This window comes from Nicotiana attenuata, chromosome 4 (assembly GCF_001879085.1).
Source record: "Nicotiana attenuata strain UT chromosome 4, NIATTr2, whole genome shotgun sequence".
In the NCBI taxonomy this organism is placed as follows: Eukaryota; Viridiplantae; Streptophyta; class Magnoliopsida; order Solanales; family Solanaceae; genus Nicotiana; species Nicotiana attenuata.
Genome location: NC_031992.1, coordinates 5,652,069 through 5,672,108, shown reverse-complemented (window position 1 = coordinate 5,672,108; position 20,040 = coordinate 5,652,069). Strand labels below are relative to the sequence as shown.

General features: G+C 34.7%; 2 protein-coding genes and 1 long non-coding RNA gene across 5 annotated transcripts; 2 read left to right on the top strand and 1 right to left on the bottom strand.

Moving 5' to 3' along the window:
• Positions 2,646–5,663, top strand: LOC109224878. Of its 2 annotated transcripts, none has more exons than XM_019389444.1 (4): positions 2,646–2,785; positions 2,993–3,117; positions 3,226–3,341; positions 5,352–5,663. In XM_019389444.1, exons 1-4 carry the CDS (start codon positions 2,734–2,736, stop codon positions 5,497–5,499), a joined length of 441 nt encoding a protein of 146 aa, XP_019244989.1. In that variant the 5' UTR covers positions 2,646–2,733; the 3' UTR covers positions 5,500–5,663. The 2 variants fall into 2 exon arrangements, with proteins under 2 accessions (XP_019244989.1, XP_019244991.1); XM_019389446.1 differs by having other exon boundaries at positions 2,661–2,752.
• Positions 8,263–11,267, top strand: LOC109225117 (isoflavone reductase-like protein). The gene is made up of 5 exons (XM_019389704.1): positions 8,263–8,579; positions 9,180–9,314; positions 9,504–9,741; positions 10,633–10,836; positions 10,927–11,267. Exons 1-5 carry the CDS (start codon positions 8,331–8,333, stop codon positions 11,091–11,093), a joined length of 993 nt encoding a protein of 330 aa, XP_019245249.1. The 5' UTR covers positions 8,263–8,330; the 3' UTR covers positions 11,094–11,267.
• LOC109225116 lies at positions 12,083–14,829 on the bottom strand. 2 transcript variants are annotated; one of them, XR_002067853.1, is made up of 3 exons: positions 14,260–14,829; positions 13,809–13,927; positions 12,083–12,341 (listed from the first exon to the last, which is right to left on the bottom strand). It is a non-coding gene; the product is annotated as an uncharacterized LOC109225116 (long non-coding RNA). The 2 variants fall into 2 exon arrangements; XR_002067854.1 differs by lacking the exon at positions 12,083–12,341 and adding an exon at positions 12,356–13,401.

The following is a 20,040-nucleotide window of genomic DNA, read 5'->3' as shown; positions in this document are numbered from 1 at the left end:
AAATGAATTATTGAGTGCCTCCACTTAATAGCTAAACTATTGCTTATGAGAACAAAGTTATCTATATCAGTTTGATATATGTTATATATGGAAGTATATTACATTCTCCCCTCACAAGTGGTTTCAGGGTCAGAAACCAAAAAATTCCATCTCATTATTATTGATGTGCGATGTATATTTTGATTAACACCATAACGCACAAAGGTGGATTCTCAAAGTTGAGGAAACAATTTTCTAACATGAGAGGGAGACATGATAAACAGTTGAGAAAAAGTTACATGGAATAAATTATCATTTATACATCTAGATCCTCGAATAAAATAATATGAGCTTGAAGTTCATAAAAGGATAATTCATCTGCAATATATTGCAAAGCATGCCAGACGCATTTGCTGACCCAAAGAAAGTAACTATATTCTCATTGTAAATGCTCCTATTAAGTCCTAGAAGGACAAAGTCTATGGTAAGCTTAAAGCGTATAGACAATCGGTTTCAAATAAACTTCTTAATATAGAAGATGAGCAAATGATCAAAATGATCATAATAAGGAGGCAAGTGATCTAGAAGATCACATGACATAACACTTCATAAAATCTCAGGAGAGATTCAGGTACCTGAAAATATGAATGAAGAGATCTCTATGTCATGTCTTTATGAAAATAAAGCTGGAACCGATATAAAATGTTCGTCGACGACATCTATATTAGCGCTAAGTATAGATGAGGATCTTAAGTATGTCGAATATAGACACAAAAATACTGGCCAAATGAAAGAGACACAATTCGAATAGAATTTGTTTTATGCGAAAGACATATAGTTTTGGACCTTCAGTTCAAACACTTGAAAGTATGAAGCCAATGATATGTGCAATCAGCTTTCGATATCTTATATGTCTAGCATGACATGAAAACTTGATATGCATCTAAAGTCTATTATATGACTTATATGACTTAAAAATCCTTGAAGGATTTAAATTGCTTAAAGCGTATAGAATTCATGGTCATGAAGTACTATATTCTAAATGCAATTTGTGCACATATGTATCTTGCTATAACTATAGGCAGGATAATATGATAGCAAGAGTTTCACCTCTATGTGAAGATATTGAACTGACGATTCCAACAAGATCAAATGAAGACAATACATCTATTAGGGATGATGATTTCAAGGTGAAACAAATTCATTCAAGTTAATATGGCTGATTTGTTTATCAAATATCTACCAAAAGATCTTTTGAAGATGGTGCACAAGATTGGAATGCAAATGCTTAAAGATGTGAATTGATGCTCTCATCAGGGGGAGTTAATACGCGTTGTACTCTTTTTCCCTTACAAGGTTTTGTCCCACTGGGTTTTCCTTGCAAGGTTTTTAACGAGGCAACCAAAAGGCGTATTATTAGATATGTGTACTCTTTTTCCTTTTCTAGAATTTTTTTCCCATTGGGTTTTCTTTTAGTTAAGGTTTTAACGAGGCACATTATCTGTTGAATAGACATTCAGGGGGAGTGTTATAAATAGAATTCTATTTATGGTGAATGTCCATATTTAGAGAGATTCTAGGGTTTATTACTTGGTGGCTAAGTCAACCTCTCCCTATAAATAGAGGGTTCTATTCCATTGTAATTCATCCCAAATCAATAAGAGTTCTCTCTCTACTTTTCTCTGTAATACTCTTCTTCTTCTTTTATTGTTTCATAACAGATTGCTTATTTTATACTATTTTTATTAAGTTTAGGAGTCTCTTTTTTGAGTGTTCTTGCTAGAGATCACATACAAAATAATAGAATAGAGAAAAGAAAAATATAAAAAAAATAATTAATAAAACGACAAATAGAAAATTTGGTGGTAGCCGAAAAGGGAAATGATTGGGACACAAGGAAATAAAAGCACAAAGAAAAGAGAAAGTCATACAAGGTTCAAAATAAATTCAACTTGAATTTTACACACGAGAAAAGCTTTCAAAACGGTCTACCAGCCATGACACCTTTGTCTAGTTTACGGTTGCGGGAGGCAGGATCAGATAATTAACCTAATTTAAGAAAATCTCAACATAGATATATAAAATTTTTATCATCTTACCTGGTGCCATGCCACCCCTTCTCAAAGGAGTGGATTCGCCCCTGGCTGGAGTTCTAACATAATATCCTGGAAGTTCATACATAGATGCTCCAATCTCTAGTATATTATGCTGGAACTTTCCGTGTTACAGTAAAATAGTAATAATAACTTTATAAACGACAATTATTTTTCAATTACCAATCCGAAAACTGACTAGGCCGTCCTATCGTTCAAGAATCAAACGGGCCCAAAAGGATAAGAATTGATGTTGCATTACATTATCTGACGTGACAACATAGTGGACATACCATAATGGATAGAAGATATTTTCATTTTTTTATATTTTATCATCATCAATAAGCTATTGTCACCTTGCATGCATATCTATGGGCGGCTAAAATATTCCAGGCACTATTAACACTTAATTTACTACTATAAAGAAACCATATGCCCAAGTCCCTGGTTTAACACACAATCTAATTCTAAAACAATAATAAAATAATATTTTTTTGTTTTGTTAGAGATAAGATTAGCAACTTAAGGTAGGCCCCACCATAAACCTATGACAGTGTTCTTCTTGCTCTATAAATAGAGTGAGTTTTTCAATAGATTTTACGTACAACTTGAGTGAATTGTCTATAATTGGTTTAATTAAGAAATAAGCAAGCAAACAGATATGGGTTCTCTTATGGCAGGTTGGGATTCTCCTGTTTCTGATCCTCAAGCTAGTAAGCCCCTTTATTTCCATAACTGAAAAATTAGCCCCTTTTCTACTTCATTTTTGTTTGCTTTATAAATGTTACTATATGTTTAGGAGTCCTCTATGTTAGTATATTCGGATCCAGCATTTAAATTTAAATAAGTCATATAGCTAATTTTAAATTATTTGGGACTGAGCCGTAGTTATTGATTATTTTCTTTGTCCGATTTTCTAGTGAAATATCGGAAAAATAAGTCATTAACAAAGGAAGAGATTGAAGCATATTGGAGATCCAAGAAACAAATAGAAGAAGAGCATCAGAGATATATTTCTATGCTATCCCCTCAAAGCCTAAAACAGGTACTATATAGTAATTAATGTGATATTCACTTTAGTTAAAAAAAAAACATAGTAATATAGTCTTTTTAGAAATTAATATCTACTTTTAGCTGTTTTAATTGGATACAGGCAAATATTATATTTGAGGAGGCAGCTAAAATGGAGCAGGAAAGATCAAACTCAGGGGAGTTTATTGATCTGGAAAGTGAAGATAGTTTGGATAAACTAATCAAGAAAAATGGATGGTAATTAACTTTTTCTTGTTCTTTATCGGTGATTAAAAGATCACAATTAACAGTAATATTGCACGTTTAGATCTTAATAACCTTTCTAGCTTCTTCTTTTAACTACGTAAAAAAAGAGATATAAGTTCTATATGAACTGACGATATAAAAAAAAATTACATCATCATATCACTTAGAATACATGAAAGGAGATAATAATTCTAAATAAATATAAAATAAATTACATTGTGTCAAAGGTATATAACTTAAATTGAAAGGAGATAATAATTTGTGATGAAAGTCATAACCTTTTATCCTGTTACTTATGCACGCGTTTTAATTACATAAAAAAAGTAATCTTTACCCAAATAGCCGATTAAATTAAATATTTATTTTTTAATTAGTATATATTAAATATTATATATATATATATATATATATATATATATATATATATATTATTTTGTCAATTTTAAGTTTATGATGATTAAGGATTAAGGATATTAGGGTGACTAAGGATAGGAATGATGATACTAAGACTCGGGTGAGGACGCTGGGTGGTGACTTGGAGCATTTCCCTGTGGGATGGGGTTGCACTAGGGATCGGCTCTTAGCCCATTTTTATATGCCTTGATGGATGTACTGTCGCGACACATCCAAGGGAAGTGCCTTGGTGCATGCTATTTGCCGATGATATAGTGTTGATTGACGAGACGCGAACTGGAGTTAGCGCGAGGTTGGAGGTTTGGAGACAGACCTTGGAGTCTAAAGGTTTCAAACTGAGTAGAACCAAGGCAGAATACTTGGGGTACAAGTTCAGTGACGGACCCATGATGCAAACGTAGAGGTTAAGCTTGATGCTCAAGTTAATCCCCAAGAGAGCAAGTTTTAATTATCTCGAGTCTATTATCCAGGGTAACGGGGAGATTGACGAAGACGTCGCACATCGCATCGGAGCGGGATTGATGAAGTGCAGGCTCGCTTCCGGTGTTTTATGTGATAAGAATGTGCTGCCAAGATTTAAGGGTAAGTTTTATCGAGTGGTGGTTCGACCAGCTATGCTGTATTTGGCTGAGTGTTGGCCAGTCAAGAACTCGCACGTGCAAAAGATGAAAGTAGCAGAGATGAGAATGTTGAGATGGATGTGTGGGTGTACCAGGAGAGACATGATTAAGAATGAAGTTATCCGTGACAGAATGGGAGTAGCCTCCGTGGAGGACAAGATGCGAGAGTCGAGGCTGAGATGGTTCGGACATGTTAAAAGAAGAAGCATTGATGCCCCTGTCAGGAGATGTGAGAGGTTGGCCATGGAGAGTTTGAGAAGAGGTTGAGGTAGGCCTAAGAAGTACTGGAAGAAGTGATTAAACAGGACATGGCGTTGCTTCAGCGCACTGAGACATGACCCTTGATAGGAGGGTGTGGAGGTCGAGGATTAAGGCAGAAGGTTAGTAGGTAGTTTTTAGTTGTTCACCGATAGCCTTAATAGCATGCATGTCCCTTCATATTCTTAGATTTTTATTACATTATGTGGTTTTGTTCGCCTCAGGTATTGTATTCCCCGTTGCTATTATTTGGTACTACTTATCCTTTATCTCTCCATTTTTCTTTTCTGTTCCTTCTTTCTTCCTTACTTGCTTTCCTCTTCTTCTTCTTGCCCTTCCTGAGCCGAGAGTCTATTGCAACCTATCTACCTGCATTAGGTAGGGGTAAGGTCTGCGTACAGACTACCCTCTCAGACCCCACCTGTTGGGATCATACTAGATTTGTTGTTGTTGTTGTAATTTTAAGTTTAAGCGTTTGGGTATGTGGCTATTTAAGTTTATATTTATTAAAAAAAATATGTACATGATGTGTTTAAATTCTATTCATTAACGGGTTGTATTATATGATTATGACATCTAATTATAAGTAGATCTGTACAATAAATGTTAATTAATAATCAATAAAATTAATAAATAATTATTATTAAACCTATTGATACTGCACAAAAATTTGCTTTGTCAATTTATAACTTAACCAATTAAATTGCAGGTGGATAAGTAGCAACTCGGCCCATTTGAATGAGCCACCGACGAGGACACCAGGAGGTGCAGCTTACAAATACGTGGCACAATTCCACGTTGCCAACATGGCTACTGGATCTGACAATAAACCGGCCCAAACCGGAATCAACGCTTGAACGTTTGGCTTTACACCGCTACTATTTTTAAGGTGTTGGAGCTTGTTGTTTTAAAACATACAACTTTTGTGTCGGTGTAACATATATCGCGTGCTATATACAAAGTTTAATTGTGCTTTTGCATCTTATACTCAGTTTTGGGATCACAATTGAATTTATACTCAGTTTGCTTGTTAATTTATTTAATATTATACTTATTTGTTAATTTATTTGACATGCTGATCGTTTCAATAAAGTTTCGATTTTTTCAATTTCGATTTATCGATTTTGGGGGCTTATCGATTCGGTTATCGATTACACCAATAAGAAAATTTGCGGAATTCCACGGAAAGTATATCGCTATAAACGCGCCTAACTAATATGGACAAAAAGAAGCTAAAATAAGACGAACACCATTTATAATATATGTCAACAACACTCCAACAGTATAAAAAAAACAAACAAAACAAAACACATCATCACAACTAATTCTGTTTTCCATTAATTTGAACTTCATTCCCTTGATCTTTAAATATGATCATTCCTTAAATGTGGTAGAGGAAATAATAGGGTAAGGGACTTAGGATAAAGGAAAGGGTATAGATTAGGGAAAATAATATTGTATAGCCGCTTTCAAAATAGTAGCGGAATATATATACATTCTGTATGTTATATTAATCTACACAAATAGGTAATTACTCATTTAACAAGTGTCTACAGTCTAAGGGTGTGCATTCGATTTATCGATTCGATTTTGACCCTTATCGATAATTACTTATCGATTATCGATTTGTACATATGCTTATCGTTATCGTTTCAATAAGGTTTCGATTTTTTCGATTTCGATTTCGATAACAAATAATCGTTTCTATTTATCGATAAAACCGATTCGAATGCACACCCCTAACTTCACTTAAGGTCAATAAGTCTGAAGTGCAACCAATGGTTTCATGTACTTTCGGCCAATAAGTCTAAAGTGAAAAATTGCACTTCAGATGCACTTAAGGCCAAAAGGTCTGAAGTGCAACAAACGATTTCCTACACTTAAGGCCATAAGTTTGAAGTGAAAAATTGTACTTCAGATGCACTTAAGGCCAAATAGGTCTGAAGTTCAACCAATGGTTTCATGCACTTATAGGCTACTAAGTTTGAAGCGAAAAAATGACACTTCAGATGCACAAGGCCAAAAGGTCTAAAGTGAACCGATATTTTCGTGCACTTAAGGCCAAATAGGCTTTAAGTGCAAATTGTCTAGAAACAGAAATTTATTTTTCAAATTTTAACAATTCAATACATGATTTAATACCTAAATGTAATTTACTCCAAATAAGCTCAAATTTGAAACACAACCTCCAAATATCATCAAGAACAAACCCCAATCATCAATTTGCCAAAACAACAATAAATCTAACGAAATTATTTTGCAATTAAGAAGAAGAAAAGAAGAAACCCTAAACAATATTAAAAAATAAAGCGCCACAACAGCTCAGACCTATAAAACATAATAAACTATCTTAAAATATGTTCACAAACACCATATAAAATCATTGTTACCCGAAGAAGAAGAAGAAGAAGAAGAAGAAGAAGAAGAAGAAAGAGAAAAAAAATGGCTAAAGTTATTTAAACAGTGAATACAAATAAATAAAAAAATTAAAAAATGAATACAAGTTCAATGGGGCGACCAAATAGGAAACTAGTGCAATTTTTACAGTTTAATTTCAGCAATATCGACATTTTCTACTCCCATCGAGCTCCAATTAATTATCTGATCGTTTGTGATTGTCACGAAGTTTAAGCACTTGGTGCAGAGGCAATTTCTACACTGTAACATTTTGTTGCATGCCAAGGGTGGAGGTCGAGAATTAGGGTAAAATGTTAGTAAGTAGTCGGGTGTATCTCTTTCCAATATTAGTAGTATTAGTAGTATTAGTATTATTGTCGTATTTTTTTTATTCTTAGATTTCTGCTACTACATGTTGTTTCTTTTGATTTGGTTATCTTATATCTTATTTTGCTGTTGCTACTGCTTGTTTTTTCTTTTCTCTTGAGCCGAGAGTCTATCGAAAACGGCCTCTCTACTTTCATAACGTAAAAATAATATCTCTATACATACTACTCTTTCTAGACCTTGCTTGTGAAATTACACCGAATTTAGTGTTGTAATTGTAAGATTTTGTTCCATGATATTGCTAATCTCGAGCCACTCATATTCAACAAAAAAAAAAAAAGAGAGTCGAGATCATGGTTTAATTTAGTGGAGTTTCTAAATAATGGTACTCTAGATGTGATAATCAAATTCACATATTTCCATTTCTCGCAACATCACTCAGTGTCATCACCACAATTCAAGTACTTTATAAATGATGCCATAACTTTTATTGAATGATTAATTATACCAAATTAGCAATTCCATGTATGACCTTTTACCTTACCACATGGGCGAAGCCAGAAATTTCTCTAAGGGTGTTCAAACTTGAAAGAAGTAAAAAAAATTATGACAAATGGTGTTCAATATATGTTATATACCTTTAAAACCTAATATTTTATTTATATACGCAGCGTAATTTTCCGACGAAGGATGGTCAATTGACTACCCTTACCATAGTGTAGCTTTGCCCCTGCCTTACCAACTCTCCTTTCATACAACTATAGCTTTCCCTTACCCTAAAAAGAGAGAACCATAACCAAATAATTTTGGAGTTTTTGCATATCCAATCAAACCATTACGTTTGTCCTTCAATTTTATTTGCTTAAAAATACATTTTGTGAGACCGTTAGTTGGAACAATCGGAGGTCATTTTGGTGATTACAATTCCCTATAGCTCAGTACATAAAATGATGTTAGCCTCACTATGCTTAATGCCACAGCCAAATTCTTGAGAAGGTTCTTGATTTCAACTTTTACCTTTGATCAAATGGCTGAGAAAAGCAAAATTCTGATCATTGGAGCAACTGGATGTATTGGAAAATATTTAGTGGAAGCAAGTGCAAAAGCTGGACACCCCACATTTGCTTTGGTTAGAGAAAGCACACTACTTTCTGACCCTGTTGAGGCTAAACTTGTTGAGAGTTTCAGGAATTTGGGTGTCACTATTCTTCATGTATGTATATGTAAATATATATGATATGGTGCATTAATTCTTTCCTGGTATTATGCAAAACAAAATAAGGGAAAAGGATTGAAATAAATTTTACATGTAAGCAGGGGTGTCAAATGGGCGAGTTGGGTTGATTTTGGGCGGGTCAAATTGGGTTGAGTCAATAATTGGGCTGGTCAAATGACCCGCCCAAAATTTACTTGAAAAAAATGGGTTGGGTCAAGATGTGTTAAAATTTGGGTCATAGCCAAACCCGCCCAACTGTTATCAAGCTTTACTTAAATATGTTTTTATTTTATTTTATAAATTGTATAATTACTAAGATTTTTTTTTCTTCTTTTGTTATGATCATTACTATAACATATCAAACAAAAACAAATTATTTCTAAGATATTTTGGCAAAGTTACTCATGGGTCAATTTGGGCTAAAAATCAGCCCAACTTTAAATGAGTTGAGATGAATTGGGTCAAGATAGGCTGGGTTCAAAATATGAACGGGTCATTAACCAGCCCAACCTTAAATGAATTGGGCGAATCATTTGGGCTTGGGCCAAATTTGACAGCCCTACATATAAGTATATTTTAATTTCTTGTTTTGAACAGGGTGATTTATATGATCATGAGAGTTTAGTAAAGGCTATAAAGCAAGTGGATGTGGTAATATCAGCAGTAGGTCATATGCAATTGGCTGATCAAGACAAGATCATTGCTGCTATCAAAGAAGCTGGCAATATTAAGGTTGGTTCGCTATATACGGATTCAGAATATAAATTTGATGGATTTAACGTTTTATTACTATTGAATTCACTAAATTTTGAATTTCATGGGTTGAGAATTTAATACTTGTTGAAAGTTTAGTAGTTTTTCACATTTATATTAAATTACATAATGTTTATGGGGTTAAATATTCTTATTTAAAATTTTCAGAGATTCTTCCCTTCAGAGTTTGGTATGGATGTTGATAAGGCCAATACTGTGGAACCAGTAAAGTCTTTAGTTGATGCAAAAGCCCAAATTCGCAGAGCTATTGAGGCTGAAGGAATTCCTTATACTTATGTCTCAAGTGACTGTTTTGATGGTTTTTTCTTAGCAAATTTGGTCCAACTAGAAGCCACTGCTCCCCCTAGAGACAAAATCATCATTCCTGGAGATGGAAATGTTAAAGGTATGTAGAAAAACAACTTCCTTATCCACTATATTATACGGACTCTCTAAAATACCGTCACATCCGTGTCGGATCATCAAAAAATGCACTAATTTTGGAGGATCCCTTATAATGTGAGAGGCGAATCAAGGATTTCAACTTTATGGGTTCACCTTTTAAGATTTTTAGCATTGAACCCGTTATATTTTATAAGTTATGAATTCATGTCTACTATTTATTACAATTTCAGTGAAGTTTTAGTCATAAATTTATGATTCGTGCTGAAAGTTATGTGTTCAGTTGAACGTGACTGCAATCAGTGGCGTAGTTGAACACCCTTCATTGTAAAATTACACTAAGTATATAAAAAATTACTCCCTCCGTTCCAGTTTATGTGAACCTATTTCCTTTTTGGTCCGTTCAAAAAAGAATTACCCCTTTCTAAATTTGGAAGCAATTTAGCTTAAACTTACAATTCTACCCTTAATGAGAAGCTTTTATAACCACACAAATACTCTGGGCCTCTTTTTAACTTGTTTAGGACCACAAATTCCAAAAGTCTTCATTTTTTCTTAAACTCCGTGCCCAGCAAACAGGTTCACATAAATTGGAACGGAGGGAGTACTATATATATAGGTCAAAAATTACTTATTATAGATATATTTTAAACTTTGAATACCCTTTGTAAAATTTCTGGCATCACCACTATCTATAATTGTACATCTGCCCCGAGTTACGCATCGACTAATATTTTCGGGGAGTTTAAGTAACATAGCTTATTCGTGCCCACCAATGTTAGGTGGCGACTCTATTGATTTTAAAATAAAACAAGTTCATGGCAAAATGTCTCTTGTTTGTATATTTTTCTTGCTTTATTCTTCCTTTTTTTTTTGTTTTTTTTTTTGTTTGCAGCTGTATTCAATGAGGAACATGATATTGGCACCTACACTATTAAAGCAGTTGATGACCCGAGAACTTTGAACAAAACCCTCTATATTAAGCCTCCCAAAAACACATTATCGTTCAATGAGTTAGTGGCTATGTGGGAGAAAATGATTGGGAAAACTCTAGAGAAAATCTACATTTCAGAGGAGCAAATTCTCAAAGATATCAATAGTCAGTAATCTTATTCTCAAATCAAGTTTTTTTTTTTTCAATTAAGCATCGGTAATTAATTATAACATTGTATATTGTATATTGTTGCAGCATCTCCTTTTCCGGTCAATGTCGCGTTGGCACTTAACCACTTAACATTTGTAAAGGGCGATCTAACCAATTTTGAGATTGAGCCAGCGTTTGGGGTTGAGGCCTCAGAACTTTATCCAGATGTCAAGTACACTACTGCGGAGGAGTACCTTGTTCAACTTGTCTAATATTCACATGTTTGATGTCTCCGTTCGCTCAAAATAAATAATTATAAGTGTCCGTCACCTATATTAATAAAGACTTGTATTAACTGAGCCATGTCGAATGGTCTGTTTAAAATTTCTGTCGATCAATTTTTATCATCCATTGTTAGTACTAAAACCTCATTTGTTTGCGTTTGATGAATGTCTAAATCTTAATGATTTATATCTTAATCATTAAATATATTTATTTTTATGTCTGAATTTTAATCAGTAAGATTCATACGTCTTAATCTATTAACGCGTCTTAATATTTAGATGTGTATTTAGCTTATATACCTAAGATAGAAATGAACTAGTATTGTCTTTAACAAAATGTTTCAATCTATTTTTGGTAGTTAATCATTCTGTCCTTCAAAATTATACTTCAATCACATTAACCCCATTCTTTCGAATTTTGCACACTCACCCTTAAACTTAATGATACTAGCATGATGATCTCTATTTGGGAAGTTTGCCTAAATAGCCACTGCATTTTGCCCTGTATTGCAAATATAGACACTGTTCAGGCCATGAGAGATATTTAAGCACAAGAAGCAACTAGCATATATAAATCTGAAAGAAAAGAGGGTTGAAATTGACTTGGTTAGTTTTGGTAAAAGAGCTGTTTGTGTTCTGAAATTGCTGAATTTTTTTTCTTTGAAGAATTAAAACAAATAGCCACCCACCTAATTTTTTAAACTAAAAAAGGTTGGTGGATATATAATGTATATAAAGTTTATGTATAATATGTTTAGAATTGTGTATAATTAAAGTATAATCTATGTATATCAGCTAGAAAAAGTAAACTGTGAATCTGACCGGCTATTTGTATAACAATTCCTTTTTTTTGTTGCCTTCTCTCTTCAAAATGAGTTTGAGCTATGCTTTGACTTGTAAATAATTTAACTTTGAAGTGAATTTGTCACGATTCAAAATTTAACCAGCCGTGATGGCACCTAACCTAACCCGCTAGGTAAACCAAATAACAACAATTCGATTCAATTAATATTTAACTGACTCTGATACACTCCCCAAGGACTGGTACTACAGATCATGAGCTTCTAAGATAAGAATTTATAAAGCTGGTGAAATAAAAATACATCATCTGTTTGAATATACATGAACAGATCAAAAATTCTGAAGCTACCATGAATAAGAGGCAGTTGTGACTACATCGCAGGTACATCTTCAATGCTAGCTCCCACCATGTACAACAACATCAACATCCAAAATCTGCACGCAAGGTGCAGAAGTGTAGTATGAGTACAACCGACCTCATGTACTCACTAAGTAACAAACCTAACCTTAGGTTGAAAGTAGTGTCGAGCTAAAACAAAGTTCAGAACTCAACACCAACAACCAACAATAGTTCATAACAATATATTGAAAGTAACACAAGTAATAACTCAACAATAAAATGCTCAGCTCGTTTACAATTTCGGAAATAGGTGTTTGCTTTTCAAGTATAACAGTAAAACTTAAATCTTTTGCCGAAATCACCGAAAATATGAGTAAGTCTGAAATCTGTGATTTATCTCAAATTTTTTAGCAACAGATAAGAATTTTCATTATCAGATGGAATGAGGGAAAAATACTACTCTATGCCTACATATCAAGTATGCATGTCTAATGCAATGCAGCGTAGTGATAAACTCATGTAATCATATGCTCAGAGTACTCAATCTCACTTATCAAGATCTGAATCCTCACGGACAACTCACGTGTTGCACGGATAACTCATGTGCTATAGTATCAACTCACGTACTGCACGGACGACTCATGTGCTAATAATATCAATAGATGGATCCGCACAGACAACTCACGTACTGCACGGACAACTCACGTGCTAATAATATCAATAGATGGATCCGCATGGACAACTCACGTTCTGTACGGACAACTCACGTGCTAACAATATCAATAGATGGATCCGTACGGACAACTCACGTGCTAACGATATCAATAGATGGATTCGCACTAACAACTGACGTGCTGCACGGAAAACTCATGTGCTAATAATATAAATCAACTGTGCTCACTAGGGGTGTACAGACTCCGGAGGGGCTCTTTCTGCCCAAACGCTATAATATGCCAATCTGGCCTGCTGCGGCATGCAACTCGATCCCAAGATGATAAAGTCTATAAGGCCTACTGCGGCGTGCAGCCCGATCCATATAATAATAACATGCATAAAGCCAATATGGCCTGCTGCGGCGTGTAGCCCGATCCCATAAATATCCTCAAAATCAGGCCCTCAGTCTCACTCAGTCATCAATCTCTCCAGTCCCTCGGGCTAAAAATGTCAGAAAAATCAGCTCAAAATGATGATATGATATATCAATAAATAGAGACAGAGACAGAGATACGATATGAAATGAATGAACATGACTGAGTATGAAATTACAATTTAAACAAATAATTCAACGACAATATGACCTCTGTGGGTCTCAATAATACCGGCATATAGCCTCAGCATGATTTTTAACGTGATTCTCAGCTCAATTTCTTTAACACATGAAAGTACATGGAAAACGCCAAGATTATCTGACTACACAATTCCATAGAATCAATTACGTCACAATTTCTATGGTGCACGCCAACACGCCCGTCACCTAGCATGTGCGTCACCTCCAAACAAATCTCTTTACATGAATATTCAGGGTTCATACCCTCAACTCCAAGTTTAAAAATGTTACTTACCTCGAACAAGCCGAGTCTAATGCCGAGCAAGCTAATCAATGCTCCAGAAATTCCATTCCACGCGTATCATCCTCCGAACGCCTTCCTATCTCCTCAATTCCAAGCCAAATGATTCGAAACTAGTCAAACAACGTACAAATTAATCAAAATATACTCCAATGCTTACAATTTAACAGTTTATGAAAATTTCCAACGCCGCTCAAAAAGTCGACAGTGGGGCCCACATAACGGAACCCAATGAAACTCAAAAAATCCGATAACCCATTTAATTATGAGTCCAAATATACTAATTTCATTCAAATATGACTCCGAATCAGTATTCAAAACTCGAAAATTTATTTTTTGGAATTATAGAAAATTCCTCCGATTTCTCTTGAAAATTCAATAATCATACACCAAAAATGAAGATTAATTCATGAAATATAATCACAAGTGAGTCAAGATTGCTTACCCCAAGTCGTGTGGTAAAATTCCTCTCTAAGGTCGCCCAAACCGAGCTCCAAAATTCAAAAATGGGTAAAAATGGCGAAACCCGAACTTAAAGCTTCTGCCCAAATTCTTTGCGATCGCGAAGCACAAAAATTTCCATAACATTTGTACTCTATGCGATCACCGTCATTTCCCCGCGATCGCGAAGCACAAACTTCTTTTACTCTTCCCAAATTCTTCTCGAACAGCATGTAGTGTAATAGACATAACTTTTGGTACAAAACTCCAAATGATAAATGGTTTGATTTTCTGAAAACTAGACATCAAGGGCTAAAACTTTCGTTTTTGTATCATCACTAAATTTCTTATAGATTGTAAGATATAAGCTTCCAAAGTCAGGTCGGTGCAACCGAAATTTCTCTATGCAATCGCGAAAGGCCTTCCGCGATCGTGATTCACTGGCCATTTTTTCCCATTTTAATCATCGCGATCGCGGCCAATTCCATACGATCGCACTGCACACTGCTGTAGCCAAAAACCAGCAGCTAAAAATGGCATAGAAATTGTCACGCCCCAAACCTGGGGAGGCGTGGCTGGCACCCGATGCCGAGCTGGCCCGAGCGAACCACTCTGTAACTCATAATCATTCGATCAAAACTAGAACATACATAGTTCGAGTTGGTTGAACTCATTCCTTTTGTAACTATCATGGGCCAACATGGCCACAACTCATAATGCATAACTATAAGTGGGCAACACTGTATCAATAAACTATCGTTCTTAAAACATGAATACATATGGGCCAGCAAGGCCTCTGACATACTGTACAAAATGAACATTTGTCTACAAAGCCTCTAAGATTATCTGACATCAAATGGGATAGGGTACCGTCCTACCCATAAGTCTGTAGCAAACTTCTGACACGATGACTCATAGACTTGGCTGCACTCCGAATGAGGTGGAGTCTTACCGATCCTTGGCTGAATGCCGATCTCGTTTACTGTGAGGGATCATCAAACTGATTATCTATACCTACAGGCATGAATGCAGCATCCCCAACAAAAGGACGGGACATCAGTACGAATAATGTACTGAGTATGTATGGCAGAACTGAAACATAACAGTAAGTCAACATTAATTAAAGACATGGAAGAAACATGGAGTAAAGGACTCAACCTGTAAGTCTGGATAGCTCTGTAAATCATGAAATATTTATAGTATCATGCATATGCGTATGAATATCATGTCGTGCATAGGTACATGTGTTCATAACATCATCAAGCCTCCGAGGGCATCCCATCATATCATTTCAGCCACTGTGGGCAAAATCATCATCGTATACCAGCTGATCAGGTGGTGGTGCGTATATAACGCCATAACCTTTCCCATATCCCATATGCATATATATACATATATATACGCGTATATAACGCCGTCTGAGTCATGGGTAAATGCACATGTTAAATGAATGCAATGCATAAGGAAGTGAGTCAATATGATCTCTTGGAATGTTATGAGACCCATGAATAGACAATATGGTAGTAGGACGTATGGGGAATCAGGAACATAGGCAACCTTAGTACTTCTAAGAACAGAATCATTTCTGAAACTTGCGTGCTTGCTCGTTTCGTTGTATCATATGGATCATGCCAAAAAAAAAGAAGGGATAGCCTTAACATACCTGATTAGCCAATCTCAGACTTTTTCTTCCAATATCGTAATATATATAACCCATAAATGACCCAAAAACAATTAGACTAGCACACAGAACAATGAATGAAAAGATTTCCTAGCCACCTAACCTATATCCTTCCTCTTTTTTTATTTTTTTTTTATTTCAAAGATATCCTTCTTTCTTATGCATTTATTTATTTATTTAACCCCCCCCCCCCCCCCCCCCCCTTTTTTATGCATCCTGCAAATGGGGTGAAGACCAAAATATAGAACAAGCTAACTAGACATTCAAGTACAGTTTCGCTCAAAGTTATAACACGTTGTTTCTCTTTCAACAAATAAGTGTCCATCATTCCAACATGCACACAACACATTACCTTCCCAATTTCTTATTTTCCTTCTTCATTGTTAACAAACAATACTCCTGCACGATACTTTCCCGGCCATCAAACATGAACCGACTTAAAATTCCAGGAATCTCGTATACAAAGAGCAGAAAACAAATAATCTAGCTGATAGCTTACCTTCTAGAAACAAGGGTCTAAGAGATTAAGCCACAAAATCAAAATATTTGGTTAATAAAGCTTAGTGCTGACCAAATAATTAATAGTTGAATCTCGTGCGCAAACTAACAGCTTCCTTTTGTTTCGACATCCTTGATCATTCTTTCAAAATCCAAGCCCATAAGGCTTAAAACCAGAATTTAAGGTGCAGAAAGAGCACAAAGAATAAATAATTTGCAAAAAGGAATAAAGCAAAAGATTGAAAATTCCTGTTATCTTTCTCAATGAATGAAAGCTTTAAGATGGGTCAATAAAAATAGTATGACTCAGGTTATAAGACTAATTCTAACGTCTCTTATCTTGCCACGTGGGGGAGGTTAGTCTTATCCAACTCTTTAATCACTTACCAAATAATTAAGAATTATCCCAAATTACTTAAATACTACTCGCTTTTAATACACATTATATAACTTACTATCATGGCCATGTAGTACCATACAAAATAAATACATACACTATTATTTAAAATATCTATGTAAAAATATATATATTTTCTCAACTTTTAATTTTCCTAATCTCATATACAAAGTATAAATTTTTGTACGTTTAATTCTTAAAATGATAAAATAATCTTCTTTTCTTGTGCGAAAATAATTTCTATCTTTACAATAAAGAAAATCTCATAAATTTTCTCATATTATGTGTATAATTTAAAACATATACGAAAGTGGTAATATTGATAACTATATAAAATCATATTCTTCAAACCATTTTTTTCTTCTTTACAACAACAACAACAAAAAGTTCCACTCAAAATACCATATCAAATATATATAACAATGTCAATGTTGTTAAACTTACGGGGTGTAACAGAAATATTCCGACACTACCCCGAAACTCACCCGAGTCACTCGGGACCCCATCCGAACATATCAACAAGTCTCAAAACATATTACTGACCTACTCGAGACCTCAAATCACATCAAACAACGTCGAAATTATAAATTGTACCTCGAATCGAACTTATGAGTTTTTCAAATCTTCAAATTCTATATCTTGTGCCGAAACGTATCAAATCAATCCTGACTTCAAATTTTGCACACGAGTCATAAACGACATAATGGAGATGTTCCAATTTCGGAGTCGGAATCCGAGCTCGATATCAATAAAGTCAACTCCCAGTCAAACGTCCGAATTCCATTTTCCAACTTTTGCCAAAATGCTTCAATTTATTCTACGGACCTTCAAATCCGAATCCAGACGTACGCCTGAGTCCGAAATCACCATATGAAGCTATTGGAATAATCAAAATACCTTTACGGAGTCGTTCACACATAAGTCAACATCCGATCAACCTTTTCAACTTAAGCTTTAAACATGAAATTCATTCTTCCAAACTAATTCTGAAACACCTGAAAACCAAAAACGACGATACACACATGTCATAATACAAATTACGAAGCTGCCCGAGACTTTAAATAGTTGAACATGATATAAATGCTCAAAACGACCGGTCGGGTCGTTACAAAATTCTAGGGTGTGTCTCTGAAACGAAAAGGTAATTCAGAAATAAAGTTTAAAATTATTGCAAATTCGCGTTTGAATTTCAACATTTATCTCAGCCTCTTTTAATATATCATTTCTGGGTTTTACTCTTTCTTTGGCGTGTAAGTAATTCTTTAAAGTGAATTGATAAGTTAATCAATATTGGAAATAAGATGAATCTGTAAAAAGACTCGGGATGAAATTGGGACGAAGAGAATTTTGTGGTGGATGGAGGTAGCGATGTAGAAGATGAAGGAGAAAGAAAAAGAATAAAAAGTGTTTTTTTCACTTTTAACCCGCGCCAAAAATTATTTACATTTCATAGCCAAAAAAGTGTATAAAATTTATATAAGTCCACCGAGAACCCACCCAAAGCATTTTTTTCAACTGGTCAAGAACTCACTTTGAAACCGGAATAGTATTGCATTATGAAAACTCTTTCAGAAATTCAATAAGTTGTTTACATATGCTCGTGCACAGATTTACATTCAATAATACTAGGGGATTTCACTTCGACACGTCTTCGCTCATTGAGAGTAAGATCTGTTCGATATGTAAGTGGTATAGTCACTACCTATAAGGCAAGCCCCAAAGACACCTTCAAGCTTTACCTTATTCTGATCGTTCAGACGGCGATCGCGGGATTACTGAATGACATCTTCCGTTTTTTACCGGTTTGAAAGGAAGAGTGTGCCATTTTTGTATATAACATACAAAATGTATATATATACAAAAATAAATATTTTTTGGCTATTATTCTGAGAGCGGCTATACAATGTAATTTTCCAATAATAAATTATTTGAAGAAGAAAACAGAAAGAAATATAGGCCAAACATCTCCTCTTCGCACGCCAAATTTTAGGTACAAATCACACATCGTGCCACCTGTCTTAGAGGTGTTTAATAGGTACGTAATATATTAAGTTAAAGTATATAGTATGTAATGGCCTTAGTTGAAGTGTCTAAATGAAAACTGGAGCCAAGTTTAAAGGGCTATATATGTATTTGGCTTATATATTTATACTCCGTATAGAAAGTTATGGGTTCAGATGAACTTATAGATTTACACTACATCTGTCACTATTTGACATAAATTATTAACTTAACTAAATTGGGTGAACACACTTGACGCGAGTAACACTTACCGTTGCGAACCTAAAATCTAAGACAATTCTTTTTTATAAACAATAGAATCCTCAAAAATAAAAATAAAAAATATAAGTAACTTACTATCACATGTTAAACAATACCAATAATATAAAATAAAGATACACACACACTTTCTCTCTCTGATCGTGATGGCGTCCAGCACCGTTGCTGGACAAGCCAACAGTGAACAACTTAGTGATTTTTCATTTTTATTAAGCAATTCAACATCTAACTTTACTTGAATTTAAATCATTTGATAAGTAACAGATTTTAAGGAATGCAAAACGGTAACAACTAGAATAAGTCGTAATTATAGAAATACAATCCAAAAATCAAAGTCTACTAATACATGCCAAGATCTAGTGTCATAAGTGTATGGGCAACTAGTAAAATGTACAAAAGATAACTATCCTACTGTCTGAAATAGAATAGACAGATACAAGCAAAAGAGAAACTCCGTCATGCTGCTGAACGGCTAGAAGAGGGCATCTCACTGTGAAGTCTCAGTCCAAGCTCAAGTATGCGCACCGGGCGGGTAACTAGATGCACCAGCCTCAGATCCTGTACAATTAAGTACAGAAGCGTAGTATGAGTACATAAACAATATTTACCTAGTAAGTATCAGTCTAACCTCGAAGAAATAGTGACGAGGGGTCGACTTGACACTTACTAGGGCCAACAATAGTATAATTAAAGTGTTATGCTAGGCATAAATATCATGGATAATACTAACAGTTCAATAACAGGAAGAGATAAGATATTCTTTCATAAATAAAATGTCAATTTCAGTCATATCATGTAACAACTTAGAACTCAAAGCATTTAGGCAGTATAAATCACGGAGAGTTCCAAATAATTAACATGCGCAATCATGCCGAGGTCGTACGGCCCGGTCCAACATAGTATTAAAATATGCACTGTCGGAGGGTCGA

Coding starts and splice junctions, on each gene's coding strand:
- LOC109224878 (XM_019389444.1), top strand. CDS start 2,734: ATGGGTTCTCTTATGGCAGGTTGGGATTCTCCTGTTTCTGATCCTCAA. Junction 2,786..2,992: donor TGTTTCTGATCCTCAAGCTA/GTAAGCCCCTTT, acceptor CCGATTTTCTAG/TGAAATATCGGAAAAATAAG. Junction 3,118..3,225: donor CCCCTCAAAGCCTAAAACAG/GTACTATATAGT, acceptor AATTGGATACAG/GCAAATATTATATTTGAGGA.
- LOC109225117 (XM_019389704.1), top strand. CDS start 8,331: ATGCTTAATGCCACAGCCAAATTCTTGAGAAGGTTCTTGATTTCAACT. Junction 9,315..9,503: donor AAGAAGCTGGCAATATTAAG/GTTGGTTCGCTA, acceptor TAAAATTTTCAG/AGATTCTTCCCTTCAGAGTT. Junction 10,837..10,926: donor AATTCTCAAAGATATCAATA/GTCAGTAATCTT, acceptor ATATTGTTGCAG/CATCTCCTTTTCCGGTCAAT.